General features: G+C 38.4%; 1 protein-coding gene across 8 annotated transcripts in view; it reads left to right on the plus strand.

Moving 5' to 3' along the window:
- atg13 (ATG13 autophagy related 13 homolog (S. cerevisiae)) overlaps positions 1–15,819 on the plus strand; it is a 120,922-nt gene that overhangs the window by 22,725 nt on the left and 82,378 nt on the right. For all 8 annotated transcript variants that reach the window (XM_073049195.1, XM_073049197.1, XM_073049193.1 and 5 more), the window contains exons 2-4: positions 6,243–6,323; positions 13,602–13,682; positions 14,086–14,205. In XM_073049195.1, the coding sequence (XP_072905296.1) occupies positions 6,255–6,323; positions 13,602–13,682; positions 14,086–14,205 (270 nt within the window). In that variant the 5' untranslated portion in view covers positions 6,243–6,254. The remainder of the gene's footprint in view (positions 1–6,242; positions 6,324–13,601; positions 13,683–14,085; positions 14,206–15,819) is intronic.

The raw sequence follows: 15,819 nt of genomic DNA on the forward strand, positions 1-15,819 counted from the left end.
TTACCTAACTTTCGCTTATATTACTGGGCAGCTAATATACGTTGTGCTGCCTTCTGGTCTTTCTTCCACGGTCAACCTGAGTGCCCTAACTGGGTGGCAATGGAGTTGAGCTCCACCAAAGAATTATCTATATCTGCACTTCTTGGCTCTGCACTCCCTAGCAGTCTGCCCAGATCAATAGCTAATCCTCTTGTTAGACACACTTTGCGTATATGGGCTCAGTTCAGGAAATGCTATGGTTTCCAGAGGTTTTCCATTTCTAGCCCTGTCGCACATAATCACCTTTTTTTACCTACTACATACGATTCAGCATTCCATGTTTGGCACAGGAAGGGCATTAGACATTTTGAAGATCTCTTCATTGATAATCGCTTCGCTTCTTTTCAGCAGCTCTCTGTTAAGTTCAACCTGCCTAACGCTCACTTTTTCAGATATCTCCAAATCCGACACTTTACTGCTCCTTTAATTCCTAACTTTCCTGAAATGCCTGCGAAAAATGCTATGGACCTATTTCTTTCCATTAATCCACTAGGTAAAGGTTTAATATCAATTATCCGAGATAAACTAGCAGCCTTACGACGGGCCCCTGTGGATAAAATTAAAATGGCCTGGGAGCAGGATTTAAATATCTCCTTATCCGAGGAGAGCTGGGACTCAGTTCTCAAATCAGTTAACTCAACCTCCCTTTGTGCTCACCATTGCCTTTTACAGTTTAAGATTGTTCATAGAGCCCATATGTCTAAATCTAAACTATCTCGATTCTACCCTGGCATTAGTCCACTCTGTGATAAATGCAAGAGGGTCGTGGCCTCTCTCATCCATATGTACTGGTTCTGTCCTAGCTTGGAGAAATTCTGGAAAGATGTCTTCACTACATTATCGGGTATTCTGAATCAGCACCTAGAACCTAACCCCTTAATTGCTCTGTTCGGTTTTTGGGGCAAGACAGATTTATGTCTGGGTCCGACCCAATGCCGAATACTATCCTTTGCCTCTCTCCTGGCGAGACGCTTGATCCTCCTTAGATGGAGAGATGTTGCCCCGCCCACTCATGCGCAATGGCTTAACGATATTATGGCCTGCTTGGACCTCGAAACAATTCATTATTCAGTTCTTAATTCGGATCTAAAGTTCCATAAGGTCTGGGGACCTTTTATCGAGTACTTTCATAACCTTCCTCTTGACTAAGGTTTTTTTTTCTTTTTTTTTCTTTTCGGTCCCTTGCTTTCAGCTCCCTTTTTTTTTTCTGGTAGTAGGCATTATTATCCTCTGTTGCTAAGTGTATTCACAGTCTGGGAGTTTGACTGTCCTGACTTATACTCTCTATATTGTGTGGTGGTTGGTCTGGAGTTGATGTTGTTTTTTTCTTGTGTTGTGGGGCTTGGGGAGAACACTAAGCTCACTTGTCTTTAATTTAGGTGCTTTTTTGTTAAATTCTCTTCCTTTGTAGCATATTGTTATTGTATGCTTAATTTTGCACTGTATTAATGCTCCCCACTGGGATTTGGGGTTTTTAATTTTGTAAAATGTTTTGAAAAACTAATAAAAAATTTATTTTAAAAAAAGTAGAGGCACTATCGTGCTTTCTTCATAATGGTACCTGTGTGCTAGACCCAGGACAGATTCTCTGAACTGATAACACTGAGAAATTTAAAGCTTATGACCCTCTCCACCTCTGATCCCCTAATGAGGACTGGCTCATGGACCTCCAGTTTCCACCTCCTGAGGTCAATAATCATCTCCTTGGTCTTGCAGACATTAATGAGAGGTGGTTGTCATGGCACCTTTCAGCCTAATTTTCAATCTCCCTCCTATTTGCCGATTTGCCATCACCTTTGATTCAGACTGCAACACTGGGGTTATCAGCAAACTTGTGATGCTGCTGCAGGTTTTTCATTGTATCTCACTACTTCACCACATGACAATTTGATCTGCATCCTAGGGTACTAAAGGAGGTGGCCCTGGAAATTGCGGATGCATTGGTAATCATTTTCCAATGTTCCTTAGATTCAGGATCAGTTCCTGAGGATTGGAGAATGGCTAATGTTATCCCACTTTTTAAGAAAAGAGGGAGGGAGAAAACAGAGAACTATCGTCCTGTCAGCCTAACATCAGTAGTGGGGAAGATGCTAGAGTCCATTATTAAAGATGAAATAGTGGCATATCTAGATAGCAGTGATAGGATTGGGCCGAGCCAGCATGGATTTACCAAGGGCAAATCATGCTTGACTAATCTATTGGAGTTTTTCGAGGATGTAACCAGGAAGTTAGACAAGGGAGATCCAGTGGATGTAGTGTACCTCGATTTTCAGAAGACATTTGATAAGGTCCCACATAGGAGATTGGTGGGTAAAATCAGAGCTCATGGCATTGGGGGGGATATTGACATGGATAGAAAACTGGTTGGCAGATAGAAAGCAAAGGGTAACGGTGAATGGGTGTTTCTCGGAATGGCAGGTGGTGACTAGTGGGGTGCCACAGGGCTCGGTATTGGGACCACAGCTGTTTATGATTTACGTCAACGATTTAAATGAAGGCATTAAGAATAACATCAGCAAGTTTGCTGATGATACTAAGCTGGGTGACAGTGTGACATGTGATGAGGTTGTTAGGAGAATTCAGGGTGACTTGGATAGGCTGAGTGACTGGGCAGATACTTGGCAGATGATGTTTAATGTGAATAAGTGTGAGGTTATCCACTTTGGGAGTAAGAACAGGAAGGCAGATTATTATCTGAACGGTGTAGAGTTAGGTAAGGGAGAAATACAAAGAGATCTAGGAGTACTTGTTTATCAGTCACTGAAGGTGAATGAGCAAGTGCAGCAGGCAGTGAAGAAGGCTAATGGAATGTTGGCCTTTATTACAAAGGGAATTGAGTACAAGAGCAAGGAAATCCTCTTGTATTTGTACAGGGCCCCGGTGAGACCACACCTGGAGTATTGTGTACAGTTTTGGTCTCCAGGGTTAAGGAAGGACATCCTGGCTATAGAGGAAGTGCAGCGTAGATTCACGAGGTTAATTCCTGGGATGTCCGGACTGTCTTACACAGAGAGGTTAGAGAGACTAGGCTTGTACACGCTGGAATTAAGGAGATTGAGAGGGGATCTGATTGCAACATATAAGATTATTAAGGGATTGGACAAGATAGAGGCAGGAAATATGTTCCAGATGCTGGGAGAGTCCAGTACCAGAGGGCATGGTTTGAGAATAAGGGGTAGGTCATTTAGGACAGAGTTAAGGAAAAACTTCTTCTCCCAGAGAGTTGTGGGGGTCTGGAATGCTCTGCCTCGGAAGGCAGTGGAGGCCAATTCTCTGGATGCTTTCAAGAAGGAGCTAGATAGGTATCTTATGGATAGGGGAATCAAGGGATATGGGGACAAGGCAGGAGCCGGGTATTGATAGTAGATGATCAGCCATGATCTCAGAATGGCGGTGCAGGCTCGAAGGGCCAAATGGTTTACTTCTGCACCTATTGTCTATTGTCTAATTAATTCTACTTGTAACTTTGCCCTTTAGATATATCTTATCAAATTTAAATACAATATGCTAGAAATGAACTTTGCAAGATTTGGTTAAAAACTGAGGTCAATTACCAGGCACTCCAGTAGTGTTTGAACTTCTGCTTACACCTTTTCCTAAAATCAGTGAAATTTGAAACAAGTGTTTGGGACAGAGCTCTGGGGATTTTAAGTGGACCACTAGAAGCATCACCATGTGAGTTAAATACTAAATCATTAGGATTTCTGAAAAATTGGAACACATTCAGCTGTACCGTATTTAACACCAGGACCAAGGGATTTTACAATTACATTTAGGATTGATTACTTGACATATAGTTGTGTTAACTTTTAATATTACTAGCTAATAATTGACATTGTGCTCAATATTGAATTCTGGTCAATAGTTTGCTTTCTGATTGAATAAATAGATATTTTTCAAGTTTATAAAAGTGATCTCTGCTTTGTTTTACCTCAGTATTTTCACATTCTTTTCATTCAGTCATAAAGATATGGATGTTTAAATATGAATAGAGTCACAAAAAATTCTAGTTGTTAATCTATGACTTAATGCGCTAGTCAGCAAGCTATACATCTGGATGATACATTAAAGGCAAATAAAAGCAGCAATTCTCCCAAAGGATAGTAATGGCTTTACAATCACTCTAACTACCGGTAATGTCATTATTCATGAAGCTGAGATTTGTGAACAATTTGATCATTGACCTCAGACTTGTCCTCACCTCATGTCCAGATGCCTAATCCCAACAGACATATTTGAATACATCGAGAAAATAAGTTGTTTCTTCCACCACAACTAATTTCCTCCTTTTTTTTTATAGGAAATGTATTGCATTTAGTTGTACTGTAGCAAAGGTTTTGGTTGAGAGAAAATCTATGATGTAAATTGATGTGCCTTTTTTACATAACCTCTGTCACCAGCATGTCTAAGAGGTTTTGAAATGTAGCTTTGCTGGAAATTGGCCAGGTGAATATGCACAACTATTTCCTGGCCACTGAGTTTTGGACAATCCAAATAACATCAGTGAGGATGTTTCAGGAGGTAATACTTGCAGCTTAAAATCTGTACATTATATCCACAAAAAAAGGTAATTGGATCATATAAGTAGGGAATGACAGGATGCTGCAAGGCTTTTGTGCAATTATTAGTCTGTAATAGTTGAACAGACATGAAGTTTAATTTTGTTTTTGACTATTTAATAAACTGGGTTGAGCAACAATTGAGGATTAAGTGTTTGCTCAGCAGGGTCAATTGAAAACGGAATTCTTCCTTTGTTCAATTATCCTCTTTAATGCCAAATACAGTTATCAGGAGTCCCTCAGAAATTTCAGTGTTAGTCTTCCACATAAGCTTAATTTGTCTGCCATGTTCTCTAGGTCATCTTGCATACTATTGTAAACAGAATACTGCCAGACTTTGATCTTTAATTTGATTGGTTTAATTTGACACCTTAATGTTGATATTTATGCAGACTTGCTGTAATTTGCTATTTATAATTTCTAAAGGTTTTTATAATCTAGGAAGTATACTTACACAATTAGCATTCTAATCCTTAACATTGCAATTTAGACCACTCAGACAATATACACTTAAGCAATGCATGTGCTGCTCAACCTGTGGTGGGAAGATGATCAAAAATTTGTTGTTCTTTCTGCAGCTTAAAGTTGAATATAGTTTCAGTGCTGAAGATGCTATTAGAATTTTTAAAAAGCAGAGACACAAAATGTTTTGGAAAATTACATGTAGACAGGTAACAGTAATGTAGTGGTTTTCTGAAACAAGTTGCCCAAGGTGGTATTGAGACATATACAACAGTTAAAAGAAACATGCATAGGTACCTAGATCAAAAAATGTATACGAATATGGGCCCTAATGCAGGCAAATGGCATTGGTGTTGATAGGAGTGGACAAGGGTTAATTTCTGTGCTGCGCAATTCAAACATGATATGCAGCAGACATCACAGTTCCTTTCCATGAGAAAGGAATAATACCATCTTTAAAATAATGACTAAGTAAAATCCAGCAGTGCTTTTGAAATTGAGTCAGTTTGGTCAGCTAAGCATACAACTGCAACTTGAATTCCCCTTGTGTTCAAAGACTTATCTATACATGAACTTGAAAGTACGGCTAAAGCCAATTGTGTTTGTCTGACAAATCACTATGTTCTTCATGTACCCACATGAAAATGTTACATTTAAAAATCTTTACCAAAGGGTAAAATTTTATCTTGTGAAGTTCAGGCAAAAAAAAATTGGAAGAAAATAAATCTCAGAATTCAGAAAATACCGCTTTGAAAGTGTAAAGCAAAAAAAAGTGCACATTGGCAGATCGAGGCAGGGCAAGGTCAACTGAATTTCCTGCATGTTAAGTTTTCTTCAATAAGGAAAATTTCCACTAACTTGTTTCTGTAAAGCCCACAAGCATCAATATTACTTACATATTGTTGCCTTCTGTATGTTTGTCACATAAAATATCTGTGTATTACATGTGTTGTGAAGATCGTTGTGACTTTGCAAAAGTACACTGCAGTTCTTGGATTACCAGAGAGCAAAGTTAGAGAACTAATAGTGTGGAGTGCTGAAGTTTAAGATTTACATCCAAGAGAATGGAAAAATAACTAAAGCACTAAATGTTGGCTAATGGAAACGTGCTGTTTTTTCTAAACTCTGTCTTTATACTCTAATAATTATAATTGTTTTTTTTATTTTCTGCCTTATCTACAGGTTTTCCCCACCATGGATGGTGAACTGAGTCCTCAGGATAAAAAGGACCTGGATAAGTTTATCAAATTCTTTGCCCTGAAGGTACAAATAAAGTACAGTGGATTCTGGTTAATTGTGACATATCTGGTCCAGTACATTTTGGCCCAATTAAGAAGCTTCCTAAATTAGCCAAAGTTTCATGAAAATAGCTAAAAAGGTGTAAAAAAGACACAACACACACAAAATGCTGGTGGAACACAGCAGGCCAGGCAATATCTATAGGAAGAAGTACAGTCGACGTTTCGGGCTGAGACGTCGACTGTACTTCTTCCTATAGATGCTGCCTGGCCTGCTGTGTTCCACCAGCATTTTGTGTGTATTGCTTGAATTTCTAGTATCTGCAGATTTCCTCATGTTTACGATTTTGAAAAAAGATACACTGAGTAATTATATATTTAAATGAAATACAGAACAAATTGGAACAATACCAATACCACTACAGTATTATAAAGCTGTAGTAGTTCCTCATACTTATTGACGGAGGAATTCATCCTTGTCACATTCTTTTGACCGTAAATGAACAAAATTGGCACTCAGTGCACATAATTGACTGCCTTCTTACAATACTGTCGACAATTGCATCCTCCAAATCTTCATTTTAATTTTAATGCTGTCATTCAAGCTGATTGTCAATACCTTCAAATTCTTCATAGTGCTTAACTAGTGAAATCATTTCTGGCATCTCCAAATCTGAATGTTTGAAACTGCAGTGAGCAAAACAGCTCTGAATTGTCTTACTGCTTACTTCTCATCAACTATCATTGACAAAATTAGCTGCTTTTTGAAGACAAACACATGCTACTTAAAAACTGTTCACTCAAAGCATGGTGTAAAGTCTAATGGCCATTCAAATATGTGCAACTGACACTAGTTACAAACTGGTTGGCAACAGTTTCCTGCCCTAATTAAGTGGAAAGTGTCCCAAATAAGTGAAGGGAATCCCGGCAATTTTCTCGACTTGTTTTTGTTCTTTAAGAGTTGTCCCAAATAAGCGGCTGCCCTATTAACTGGAATCTACTGTATTACCAATTAATGCTAAGAGATGTGATAATTTTCAGTTGAAACAAGATCTGTAGTTAGCCTGCATATTGAATCAAACAAAGAAAACATTGACTGCAGCTTTGAATTTGGGTAGTAAAGACTTAACTTCCTAGCTACATTAAGTAATGTGTCACAATATTCTCGTAAAATCTGTCACCAGTCTTTTTCCAGCATATCCCTATTTTTCATATCTACTTCAAAGTTGCATTCTCGAGCATATGCCTACTTTATATTGCACATTATGGATTTGTATGACAGAAAGACTTGCTTTAAAATGGTGAACTTTCACACAGTCAGGATATCCCAAAATGATTTACATTGAACATAATGGAAAACAAAGCAAGTACACCGTAGATGCTAGAAACCTAAAGTAAAACAAAATGCTACAAATGCTTAATAGGTTATGCTACACCCTACAAAAAGTCAACATTTCTGACCTGGAAATGCCAATCTCAAGGGCCAATATTTAGTAAAAGTCCATCTCCTGTGCATCATCCGTATCCTTTCATTCCCTTCATTGTTCCGTTTGTAGTGACTATGCCCCAATTGATTACCGTTCGTCTAGGGTAAATTGACACCAACCCCACTAACTTTGTAACTGTGTTGGCGTGGACACTGTTTGATGCACTCCGGTACACACCCACAACATAAAATATCAGACAGTACACAATATGCATGTAAATGATTACACTCCACAATTTGACTGGAACTAGGAGGTTAACAGAGAAACAAATATCAAAGTGAAAAAAATAAGGCGCCACACTTATCAGAGTTTATCAGTTCATGCACAAAATTATTGGAGCTCAAGAGGCAGGTTATTCTCTGCACCATTTGATCTCCTCCAAACTCCTCGACCCTCGGCCTGGGACCGACCACAGTGGTCGACCAGAGCACTTCCCGCACGTCCTTCCTCTTCGCCTCTCCACTCCGAAGATTCCAAAAACCATGCAAACTAACAGCTTTAGACAGACAAGGAATAATAACATCTCTCCCATTGGAGAAAAGTCCCGTTATCACTAATCATAACCCAAACATGCTGCTACAGAAAACCCATTACCTCAGCAGTTAATATTACAAAGAAGCCATCTTATTATTAGCACTACAGAGAAACCATTTTATTAATAGTTAACATTACAGGTAATAGTACTAAGAACCCTACACTTTATCTTAATAAAAGCCTCTTAAGATCCAAACTTCTTACTTTTACTACTATTAGTGGTCAACCATTCCAAAGATTACCACTCTATATAAAAAAAAAAACTCTCCCCTTCTAACTTTAAGAGCAAACATGTACTCTGGACATTTCCACCCAGGTTAAAAGAATCTAACTGTTCACCCTATGTTGACTTTATTTTTAGAAACCTGTCTCCCTCACCCTCTGACACTCAGAACAATCCAGGTGTGTCGAACTTTTCCTTCTAGCTCATACCCTCTAATCCAACTGCACCCTCTTCTGCACCCTTTATATAGTCTCCATATCCTTTCTGTAATTCAAAGTACATTTATTATCAAAGTATGTATACAGTATACAACCTTGAGATTTGTCTTCCACACAGACAGTTACAAAACAATGAAGAGCCATGGAACCAACCCATTCAAAGAAAAGCATAACACCCCCCCTCGAATCCGCAAAAAAAGTCATGCAAACAGCAACAAAAAAAATAAGCAAGAATACAGAATATAAAACTCAAACTCAAAAGGCATATTTCAGTGCAATTAAGCTTAGTGTTCATTATCTGCAGGCCAGCCTGATTCAATAATCGGTCAAAAGTAGTAACAAAAAAGGGTGACCAGAACTAGAAACTAGAACACATCATAAACCTGAATTAGAGTCCAAATCTACAGTCTGTGTTGATTAAACCTTGCTTCGACCCCATCATTTCACAGCATTGAGGGATAGAGATCACACAAATGCAGGGACCTTCCCTTTGGAGCAGCAAGCGTGAGAGACCATCACATGCAAATACCTTCTCCAACACCAGCGAGTGAGAGGCTTGTAGTTGGCGCTGAACACTTGCTTGCCTTCTGCACTCACTTCAATGATTTCAGTCTTCCTCGCACTTTAATTGGAGAGAGATTGAGTCGATCGTGGGCCCATGACCTGCCTCCTTGCCGCAGGCTTTGCTCCCAGCCTCGTAGAACACTCTCTGAGGCAGCGAAGCGCCAGATCGCCTGATCAGCCCAAAATCACACCACCAGAATGTAGATAACAGGCTCTAGCAGTAGCAGAACTATATCTGAAATAAAAAGATGTAATGGAGTAACTAGAATTTCACACAATACCACCAAGTGCAGTCTGACTAAAGTTTTATGCCGCAGCAGCGTGACTTACTCGTGTACTCGACACTCCTGTCAATGCAGAAAAGAATGCCATATGTCTTCTTCACCACCTTATCTATTTGTGTAGCCAATTTCAGTGGACAGTGGATCTGGATTCCAAGATCGCTCTAGACTTCAATGTTATTAAGCTGCCTCTATTAACTATATACTACCCCTTTTTTATTTGATCTCCTGAAGTGCTTAAGAAGCTGAAAAATCTGAAAGTAGATGCATCACCTGGACCAGATGGATTACATCTAAGGTTCTGAAAGAGGTAGCTAAAGAGATGGTATGAGAATGTATGAGGGCATTTAATGGATCTGGGCCCATACCTGCTGGAGTTTAGAAGAATGAGAGGAATCTCGTTGAACACCTAGATTGAGTGACTTTGACCACTTTGTCTCCATTATGTCAAAGGTCACATAATAACAGGAAAAAATACTCATATAATATCAAGAAGTTTAATGCTTTTCAGAAAGTCAAGTGTGCACTTGTATACATTACAATGGCAGTGATATCCTAACAAACTGTCCATGTTAAATTATGTCTCTCTGAAAGAACTCAATCTAACAATTAGTTGTTTCCTTTGCACCTCATAGAAACTGTATTCGAACAATATATACTTCATCTTTTCTTGACAATTGCATTTCCTACAAATGCTTGTATCATGCTTATTAATTCTGAACAAAGAATTATTCAACTTAGTATGTCCAATGCATAAACATACAAGTACAACTTCTTCCTTCCTTTTATACCCATCCCCAGTTGAGTTCCCACCATCCTCTGGATTTTTCCTTATCCTGACTTTATTGCCACTGCGACTGAATCAGCTTTTTAATTATGGCTTTCATTTCTCCCTTGTGCAAACCACTACATTTATATATTTAATTTTAAGTGATTGCTTGGTAAGAATGTCTGCCACCTCATTTCCTTCAAACCCAACATGGGCAAAAACCCATATGAAATGTATAGACAGATCTAGGCCCTGCAGCCTCAATAGATGTTGTCCAATCTCAAGAAGAATGTCCTGCCCGGTTTTAAAAGATATCAATACTGAGAACAAATCAGAGCACAGAAGTATGAAATCAGAACATTCTACTTTGACCCATTCTAAGGCTAAAATGATAGCAACTATCTCAGATGTGAATACTAACACTTTGACAATTTTTTCTTAATAGTCGGCTAAAGGTTTGGAACATTAGCAATCTTCTGAACCTTCTGTGTAGATATGTAAGAATCCATAATATCTGCCTTGCGTACGTTGCTGAACTTCCTGGGCCACTGACAAACAATCACTTCTCATCTTGATCATTCCTGAAGGCCCAGATCAACCACAGGCAAAGGGAAAAACTAATGAGGAGGGACTGAAAGGTGTACACTGGGACCATCATCCACTTTAAATAACCCAAGTTTCTGTGTCCATTCATTTCCCATTGTGCCAAAACTGAAGAATAGAGTGTTTCTAACATTACTATTGGCAACATTATTGGATGACAAACTTTGTCCTCTTACATTGAACCAATAAACCATTGCTTATTGTAACATGCGTAGTTGTAAAGGTACTTCACACATTTCTACAAGTAATGCTGAAATTGAGGATGACTTAACAGAACCACAATATAATCTCAGTGCGGTGCCTAAGGGGTGGCCCAAAGAAAGAATGGTGGTTAAATGTTAGAACCCCAAAGCCCCCCCGGCTCCCCCCTCGCACGTACAAGCAGCAGCAAGGCAATGAACCCCCCACCAGCAAAAAGCATCCACCGCCCAGCTCCCACCTCTACTGAGCACTCAAGCTTGCAGCAAGCATCAATAAAGACAAACTTCCAGTACCCAGATGCTACTCGTTCATCCAGTAATTCGACATACCACAGGCTTGCTCGCTCCCTAATAAGGGGGAAAGAGCTGTCTCTGTTTCACAGTGAGAGGGGAGACATAGCAAACAACTCACTGATTTACGATGTTAAAAGTCTATGGCGCCGCTTTTTCGGAGCTCTGCGCCCAGAGTGTCGGCCCCAGAAAGGCACAGTTCTTTGGACACATAACCCGCGGTAGCTAACTCACTGCTTCCGATGTCCATGTTCTCCCACAATGCTTCAGTCAGGGGCACTGGTCTAGAATCAGCACGTCTCCAGAGCCACGAAAATCCGGAACCCTGAAGGCATGGTTGTCTTCCAGGCCATGTCCTTGGGATATCAAAAAGTGGCCGGTTGTGAGCCCCTGAGAGTGGGTCCTATTCCCACAAAGAACCAAAGTCAGAGTGTAACTTCAGGTCAGGGTCTTCAAAAGCCTAACATCTTCTCTGTAATTGCAATAATCATTTTCTTCTTCCCTTCATAACTACCACATCACTTTTTACCCTTACATGCAGCTGCTACATGACCAAAGTTCTGACATTGAGAGCATTCAGAAAGGGTAGCACATATACTCAAATCATATAACTCATATAACCAAATTTAAACATATACATTTTTCCATCAAATTTAATCGACATCGATAAGCCATCTGTTAGAACTCCACCACAAAACCTTTTAAACATTTAGCATCCACAACTTTACCTCTGACTAAATTATTTTTTAACTTGTCCATACATACATCTAGAGGCACTCCAGACATTATTCCCCAAAGCCTCTGTCGTTCAATATAATTCCTTGTTGTTACTTCCCTTCTCACAGCTTTTAACCACAAAGCTTTCTCACATTGCTTACGATCTTTACTAAATACTAAGAGTGCATATCTCTTAAATGTTTTGCACCCACAATATCTCCTAATGCTTTTTCAAATCCCTGCTTAGTCTAATTCTTCTGTTTGTCAGCAGACCAATGTAAGTGGCTATTTTTCTTGGCCCTACCTTCCTTTTATTGGTAAATACTTGCTTCTCTGCAACTCTGTTGATCTCATTGGATCTTCCAAACTTTTAAAGTTCATTTACTGTTTTTTCAAAGGAAAGAACAGTTAATTTAAACAAACAAATCCGACAAATAGTGATATGTTAATGACTAGATAAACCGTGTTTTATTTCATTAAGGAATAAAATGTTATGAACATTGTCCATTTCTTCAAAAAGTGCCATTTGTTAGCTACATCACCACATATTAGCTGCAGATGAATAATTGAAACATAAAAAACCCAATTAAATTTGAAAAGGATAATATGAATATGGTGTGTAAGTGTATCATAAATAGATAAGTTTGTGAGATTGATGACAAGAATTTAAATTTAATGCTTGTTATAAATGTTAACATCTTTAGATATCCATACACTTTGATAGTTACAGTTGAGGAGCATTCATGGTGTAAACATGAGGACAATAACTAATACACTGCAGTTGTTATGGTAGTGTAGTGGTTAGCATAACAATATAGGATCAACAACACAAGCCCAATACCACTGCTGTCTGTAAAGAGTTTGTACATTTTTTGCATGACAATGTAGGTTTCATCCGGGTTCTCCAGTTTCCTCCCTCATTCCAAAGACGTACAAGTTCATAGGTTAGTTGGTCACATGGGTGTAATTGAGCAGTGCAGGCTTGTTGGTCCAGAAAGGCCTGTTAATGTGCTGTGTCTAAATAAGATAAAAATGCTCATGCATCATCTGTTAAGCTGAAGGAGGCAATATGACAAACTGAAAAAAGCTTAGCTTCTGTGAATTGATTGTCATCAGGCAATATTAATGTGGAATGATTATAAAACTGTAGGTCCTTGGTTCAAAGTTGTAAGATTATTTTGCATTTGAATTCTTATAGCAAAGTTTTGATTAATATGTAAAACTTAAAATCATTGCTGCTGTCAATGGAGGCAAGAAATTAAAACTGTATGATGGCTTGTTTGAATTATTGTGGCATCTGGCAAGAAAGTGGAGCTGTAGCCAAGATCCAATTTGCTGAATAGCAACAGTGGCTCAAGGGGCCTTACATCCTCCTGCTGCTCCAATTTTTATGTGTTTAACTGCTATGTTTTTCAGACTGTTCAGGTGATTGTACAAGCACGACTTGGAGAAAAAATCTGTACCCGTTCAAGCTCTTCCCCTACAGGCTCAGACTGGGTAAGGAAATTCATCTCTATCCCAAAAATTCCCATTCTAAGTTAACATTTGCCAAAGTGAAGTTTCACAGACTTAACTACCATTGTATAAAATGCGTATATCTAGGTTGACTTGTTTGGCAAGTTATTCATTTGTTTTGTAGAAGTGGCTGAATAGCCAAGATGTTTTCATCCAAAATCAATACTTGATGCTGAATAAAGCATTTCTCTGAAAGTAATTACCGATCTCAAATCGGTTGTGGATGATTAACTCAGAAATAAGATTATTAAATATTTTGATTTTTTTTTAAGTATAAAACCTGATCATCATGCAAGCCTTAAATTCATCAACCACAGCTTTAATGAATTTGAAAAGGCTAAGTTAATCTTCTTATGATTGTTGGCAAATAACTCTCCTGTTTCAGTTTAACCTTGCAATAAAGGATATTCCTGAAGTTACCCATGAGGCGAAGAAGGCACTGGCAGGGCAACTTCCAGGAATTGGGCGGTCAATGTGTGTGGAAATTTCTCTGAAGACATCTGAGGTGTGGATTTCATTTTAATCTCTTAATTGCATTTGTATACCCTAAATATCTTTTTCTCAACTTTTTATGTAATGCTTCAATTCCTAAAAGGAATAACCAGTAAGCTGACATTTGATGATGTAGCAACTTCAAATATTCAGTGAAAGGAAGGGAACTTGTGTTCCACTTTGGCAGACCTTTAAAGTTTCTCAGAAATAACAGCTGCAATTCCTGGAGCTTTGCATGGGCTAAATTTTCACTGGCCTGCTTACATTTTACTATAAATAAATAACTTTTTTGCTTCCACCTTTCACCTAAAGCTACTGAATCATTATGCCCAAAAATTAAATTTCTAAATAACATTTCATATTTCCTTTTGTTGCACAATCAGCAATCTTGTAAATCCAGTACCTCTTAACAACTCTGGAGAAACTGCAATCATTTGTTTGTGAGCTCCCATGTGGATCACCTTGATCTTTCAACATGAATATTGAATATTCCAATTTTAGTACTGACTATGTATTGAAGCTGAACAGCTGAGTGAGCATTCATTTGACCAAATTTGGCACATTTGACTTTTCAGCTGTTCAGTGTGTTGACAGCGCATTTGAAGCCATGAAATAATTAATACTTTTACTTTATCCAGCCTGGATCTTAAATCCTGGTCAGTTAGTCACATCCTAAAATAACCTCCAATTGACCAATCAAAAATTGAAATCACGTCACTTACAGAATGACAAAGTACTTAACTTTATAAAATTTGAAGTAAAATAAACTGAAATAAAAGGTTTTTTTTAAAGATGTGTAACAAAGTTTGAAACTCTTTAGTAAGAGATAAAATAAACCCTGATCTGATAGAGAGTTAAGACTAATTAGAAGTTCTAGAATTGGAGCATGACAAGTTGAAGAATAATGAAGATTCTTTCCATACATCATAAACTCCTTAGCATTTAATAGGCCTTAGTAATTGATTTTATTCCCACTTTCTAATTTGCTTGGATCTCCCAACACTGAGTAATGTGATGTTAAAGGATTTGGCTGGAGCAGTGTAGGAAGCAACATAAAATAAGGCGGTAATCGAATGTAGATGTTACTTTTGGCCTTCCTCATATCCTTGCACCACAGGTGCCAGTGTTCCCTCAGTACTGCTGTGCAGAATCTTGACCCAAAATGTCAACAATATCTCCTACCACCCTCCCCCTTTGAATTCTTCCAACAATTTATTTGTTGCTCCAAAAACCAGTATCTCCTGCTTCTTATGTCTTCCCTCACATCAGTTCACTTCACAAAGTTATGAAGCCATCAAGTGCCTTCCATACAGCAATATTTATACAAAATCTGTGATCACACTTTTTCACCACAGTCACAAGTTTCAGTGATGTATTCTACAAGTGTTAAAAGAAATGGATTCTACATTTTGCTGGCTGAATTATATACATCTATCTCCTCGCTCTAACCCCCTCATACATTCTAAATTGTGATTAGAGTAAGGAGATACAAAAGTATAATCCTCCCTGGTTGGATCTTTTTTTTTGTCATTTTGGACAATTATTAAGTCATCTTGTGAAGTTCTCTGTTTCCGAAAATGGTCCTAATTCATAAAGTTATTCTTCATAATTATAACATTCCATAATT

The sequence above is a fragment of the Hemitrygon akajei genome, chromosome 6 (assembly GCF_048418815.1).
Source record: "Hemitrygon akajei chromosome 6, sHemAka1.3, whole genome shotgun sequence".
Taxonomy (NCBI): Eukaryota; Metazoa; Chordata; class Chondrichthyes; order Myliobatiformes; family Dasyatidae; genus Hemitrygon; species Hemitrygon akajei.